The sequence below is a fragment of the Solanum lycopersicum genome, chromosome 7 (genome assembly GCF_036512215.1).
Source record: "Solanum lycopersicum chromosome 7, SLM_r2.1".
Lineage (NCBI taxonomy): Eukaryota > Viridiplantae > Streptophyta > Magnoliopsida > Solanales > Solanaceae > Solanum > Solanum lycopersicum.
In genome coordinates this window covers 31,088,846-31,094,427 of record NC_090806.1, presented here as the reverse complement: position 1 = coordinate 31,094,427, position 5,582 = coordinate 31,088,846, and the positions used below count along the sequence as shown (strand labels likewise).

Genomic DNA, 5,582 nt, shown 5'->3' with positions numbered 1-5,582 from the left:
TGATGTAATGTGAGTGTGTGTAGTCTACAATCATTGATACTCTATATGTATGCATTAATGTTGTACATATTTTATGGTTTTTAGATGGTGGATTGATCTAGGTTATTCTACAGTCATTATGTGATCATGTTGACCAATACACACACATAGTTCATGCATGACTATGAATAAGATAGATTCATCATCAATAAGGTAAGGGTAGTTCTCATACGCATTATTACCTATTTCTGTTCATGTGAAGTATATGAATGATGAAGCCTTCTATACACACATGGTGTATGATTGTACAAATATGTGAAAGGAGATTCTCACATGAAGAAGGGTTTATGATGAAAGAACATACTGATCTTAGAATCCTTTGAGCAACATGATGTATAAAGGTGCAAGCTCCTAAATCCTTCTATATGAACTAATGCATTAAAGGATTTAATATATTTAAAAAAGGAATTGGAACCTAGACCCGAGTGAACATGAGAATTGAGGGTGGGTTCTTCACATTTAGTATGTCCGGCTTCCCACAAGAGAACTTTCACATAAGCAAGTCTAGATTCCCCACATAAATGTTGTCTCATGAGATGGAAACCTCCACGCTAGTAATTCAAGGTTTCTATAAGAAATCTTCATGCTACATAACTATGTGCCCCCATTGGTTATAGCTTGTGGATACCACCTAAATAACTATATGTGATTGATTACACCTTAGGCAAGTGTTAACCCTCTCTTTTTGGTGTGGGAGGAGAACACCGAATTCCATGTAGCTACATGATCGGTTATAGCTAAGTCTCCACAAAGTAAGAAATAAATTAAGATAACATTATGGACTCTAATCACAACTCCTTGAGAGGATTACTTGGTATATCTAGGACTACGGCCTCTACCCATGCATTGCACAAGTGAACTTCAAGAAAGGATAAGATTGGTATATGTATGCAAGTAAGACTTATGTGATGTGATGTATGAATTATATGAAAGCATTGTTGAGTGACTTTTCTATGTTAAAATATGAATTATGCTTATGAATGTGAATTGCACCTATGGCTTCTAAATGGTATTACCTAGTATATGTTGGGGTATGGGACTCCATGTGTATATTGCACAAGTTATCTTGTGAAGGGTTGTGAAGGAGGTTTACTTAGGGTATGAACTAAATCTTGTTAAGACAAAGGTTGTAGTAATGGAAAAACTCCTTATGTGATGTGATGAAGCATGTGCCTTATGTCTAATTATAAATGAAAGTGTTATGACTTGATAAGTGTGTTATGCATATTATTGGGTGACTTATTACGTACATTTTGTGGATGTAGTATTATGGGATGCTACCATCACATTGCACTAGTGTGACTTAGGGGTTGTATTATATGGTGGTGCTTATGTGAAGCTTATGTTTATGATGTGCTTATTACTTGTGAATATATGTGGTTATGTTTATGAAGCATATCTATGATAGACTATTGTAAGGTTACCTCAAGGTGATGTATTGTACTAACTACACTTAAAATTTACTTAAGAAAAGAAATAAGATAAAAAGATATATATTATTTTTATGTATGAATACGCCTCAAAGTATAAGATAAAAGACATGTATTGTATTGTATGTATGAATATGCCTCGAAGTATGATAAATGTCTTTCTGTGCTATTATGAGTCGTATCCATGTCTATGTGATATATGTGAACTATATTGTGATTAAATGTCCTATGTTCATGATGTTTATTAAAAATGCTCTTTGATCGGGATACTATTATCGAGGTTCCTAAACTTGGAATGGCTGGCAGAGCGTAGGTGGCAAGCAATAATAAGGATACGGTGCTTTGCCGGTAGACACTTCTCCAGCTCTTGCAAGAATTTTATGGGAGTCGCACTCAGAGGGACTTCCCGAATGATCGTACAGAGGAATTCTACCGCACTCCGTGCAGCTATCCATGTTGCATGATTTCAAATGAAATATACTCTTTAAATGCAATTTTTTGCATGGTTTTCATAATTAGTGCATTCTTGTACTAACACTATTCATCTTCATATTTTGACAATAAGTGTAGGTGTTGATGGCTAAAGGATGTCTCCTAAGTGAAGAGCTTTGATAGATCTCCCAAGATCAAGTAAAGGAACAATTATGATTTGGGTTGTCTATTCAAGATGTTTCATTAAGATGATATAGTTATTAGTTTATATTTTTATGTTGTCAAGGTTTGCGTGCCTATTCTATTTTATTAAAGTATGTCTTAAGATGGCAATAAGACTTAGAGTCTACTTATGTATTTATGATATTATACATATATGATGTGATGATTCTAGCATATGATGTGCTATGAAAAGTTTAGATTTTCCGTTATTTTTATTATGATTATGGATTGAATGATATCTAAGAGCTTGGATAAGAACTTTGAGAGGTCAAGTACGTCGTGTTACTACTAGGGGTGCTCCCCTGTCGTGACATCATAGATATTCATCAAGATCGATACTCAAATTTTGTAACAGAACATCCATATTCGAAACCAAACAACAAATGGCACAAAATTTTTCGGTATTAAAATCAAAGAGCCACAAACTCAAAAATACACAAAAACAGTACTAAAAATAATTTATAGCTCTAAAAAAATCAAAAAAATCAACATATATATATATATATATATATATATATATACATATAAGGTAGGCCACCCCAACAAGAAATAAAAGTTACTTGTCCTCAAATGCAATAACCAAAATATTAAAAAATCAACAAAAAGTAAAATAGAGAGGTAGATGAAAAGGGAATCTTGTCTCAATAGTCACTCCATCTGTGTGGGCATCAGTGCTAAGTGCAGCATTAGCAGTACCAGATCCACTAAGAGATGTGAAGGACGACTTGGTCAGCAATGTCTAGATCACTGTTATCCTCTCTTACCTCAATCTGCTCCTCATCATTCTCTCCTTCAGACTCATCAACTATTGTATTCGCAGGAATCTCGGACGTCCTAGGGGCATCAACATCATTCGCCGCCTCCAGTAGTAAAATAAAGTCAATAGACTTTAAATAGTCTACATCCATCTTCAGACTTTCTACTTTGTCTGTCCGAATTGTATCTTCGGGGGTCTCCCCTTGTCTGCTCTCAAAATTCATGACTCTCACAATCTAATAATCAAAAGAATCCTAGAAGGGGGTCAGTTCAGCTAAAATAACAGTCTCATTCATCCATGTCACAATAGCCTCTAATCCAGTAGCTATTATATTGGCTAAATGGGCTACGTTCCCCATCTTCAGGATCATCAGTTGGGTAATCTTGGCTGATTGGAAGAACTTAGAGGCACGTGGAGCCTATGAAGAAGAAAAGGGAGCAGAAGTACCCGAAGGCCAGCAGGCTAGAGTGGGAGCAGAAGTACCCGAAGGCCAGGAGGCTAGAGTGGGAGCAGACGCCTCTGAAGGTATAGAATAAACATCAACCTCGGGAGAAGCATCTGCCGGAGCTTCTCTCCTTTTATTATCCTCTGCTCGTATGTACTCAGCATCAATCTGTCGGTTGTTAGTGGAGGAAGAGGTGGTAATCTCAATATCTTTTGTATAATCATGGGGCAACCTAACACACCGACATAACTTTATGATCAAGAGTAGGAATGGTAGGTATGTTTATGTCTTCTTGGCCCTAACACTCTTATACTACTAAATAAAGAGTCCCAAGTTGATTCTCCTCAGGGATATGATAGACCCAAGGCAGGCCACCTTGAGGTGCCAAAGATTGGTCGTTCTCGGATGGAATGATGTTGTTGCTTATGAAGTCAAATCAGAATCGAGCAGCAATACTCAGATCCCTCTTCTCTATGGGGACCGCTACCTCATTACACTTGGTGTGGCATCAAAAATTAGTGGATCCAGCGAGCCTTCTTGTCATCCAAAGACTGATTAGCCGACAAAGCCTCATAGGGCACTATAGCTCCTAATGCCCTGTTGAGTAAAATATTAATGTACTCGCTACAATATACAACTTTCTCACCCCGGACCATGGCCCTCTTAACCGGTCTAAACTCATTGGTCTTCTTCTTGCTCTTCGAAACTAAGTCAACATATGTTGTATAGAACTCCTAGACCCATGAAGTAACACAGGGTCCTTGAGGCTTTGTGAACTAATCAAACCGATGGAAGTGGAGGGTGTCCCTCACTCCAGATTATTTTCCTTCAAAATCCTTTCTAGATAAAAACTTCTCCTCAAGGATGGGTCGCAATCCATCGCCTATTAACCTGTTGAGAAGCCGAAGAGATGAACTACTAGTGGTACTTGAGACACAGGAAGTGCTGGAGTTGGCACTATATCTGTTGGAGAAGCGACTACTAGGGCTCTAACTAAGTCTGGATAGGACCTAGGATGGATCTCCACTCTCCATACTGTAAAGGCTAGTTATCTTCAGGATTAGATAAAGTATCCTGGCAGTTAGCAGCCACTCTTTCAGATGTGGGCCTCCTGTCTTTGCTCTGGCCTCCAATTGGATGTTTTGTTCTTCCCTTTGTAGGTGGATTTGATCCCCTTTCATGGATTGTGATTCCCCGTGCTCTTTTCTGAGGTGGCATGTCAATGTTCGTCCTTGACATATTTTTAGAACATTAGGAAAATTTGAAGTAAAAATTTCACACACACTGGCCGAATAAGTTGTTCAGTTGTCGAACCATTGTGGCGAGACAGATCGGGGTCATCAAAAGAATTGGATAAAAAATCTCATTAAATTTTGTCATGTCGGCGTCAAGGAAGACCTTTTTTGAGAATCCCCGACAGCATTCGGCGAGTCATGCTTAGCTCATTAAATGTTACAGTATCATAAGGGTCAAGGGAGCAGACAAAGGGCGATCAAGAAATACTTTCGATGAGTTTTCGTGTGCACTCGGTGAACTCAGGCTTCTCGCGGAAAGTTACACAATCTTTACAAGTTTAGCATGAAATTAAAGGGAATACGGGGAACATCAGCGAGCTCGACCCAGCTTGCCAAACGACCAAAAGTGCCTACTTTCAATCCACCTTCTAAAACATAAACCCTGCAGCCCCAAAAACAAAATTAAAATACGTACTTCCACTATTGAATTATGATCCATTACACCCGTGCTCCTTAGACACTCAGACTTCTCCCAATTTTGCAAAATTTGGCCATTTAATGAACTTTTCCGTTAAGAATGATGTCAACCACTCCACCATTGGGAGAATACATTTTTTTGGACAAATGAGAGCTACTTAGACTCACCCGACTAGACCTAACAACATGCAAGCACAACCCCACAATTTTAATCAATTAAATAAAACAAAATCACAGGAAATAAACATTATAGGCATTTAAGGCACGATATTCAAATAAAACTAGGCACACACAATTACAATTATGATCAGAGAGGCCCAGCACACATCACTACAACAAAATTCATTGAAAATAAGGATAATTTTCTAAGGAATAAATTCAGGGTTCGGAAAACCAACCTTAGATGCCGGTTAAGTACATTGAAAAGCTAGGGGGGAAACTTCCAAATTTGATCACACAATCAACGACTCAAATATGATAAAAATAGATAGTGTAGACTACTAAATGAGGGTGTGAGTTTAGGAAGTTCAAAAGTGAGGGTAAGT

The 5,582-nt window shown here is 37.9% G+C and overlaps 1 protein-coding gene across 1 annotated transcript; it reads right to left on the bottom strand.

Annotated features, from left to right (window-relative positions):
• Positions 1–2,827: 2,827 nt before the first annotated feature.
• Positions 2,828–3,238, bottom strand: LOC138337389 (uncharacterized). Its single transcript, XM_069287298.1, has 2 exons — positions 3,164–3,238; positions 2,828–3,115 (listed from the first exon to the last, which is right to left on the bottom strand). The coding sequence occupies exons 1-2, from the start codon at positions 3,236–3,238 to the stop codon at positions 2,828–2,830; spliced, it is 363 nt and encodes a 120-aa protein (XP_069143399.1).
• Positions 3,239–5,582: the final 2,344 nt, after the last annotated feature.

What these genes read in the sequence shown, in the direction of transcription:
- LOC138337389 (XM_069287298.1), bottom strand. Translation starts at nt 3,238, where the DNA reads ATGGGGAACGTAGCCCATTTAGCCAATATAATAGCTACTGGATTAGAG. An exon ending in TGACATGGATGAATGAGACT is followed by an intron (nt 3,116 to 3,163) that starts GTTATTTTAGCT and finishes TTTGATTATTAG; the next exon opens with ATTGTGAGAGTCATGAATTT.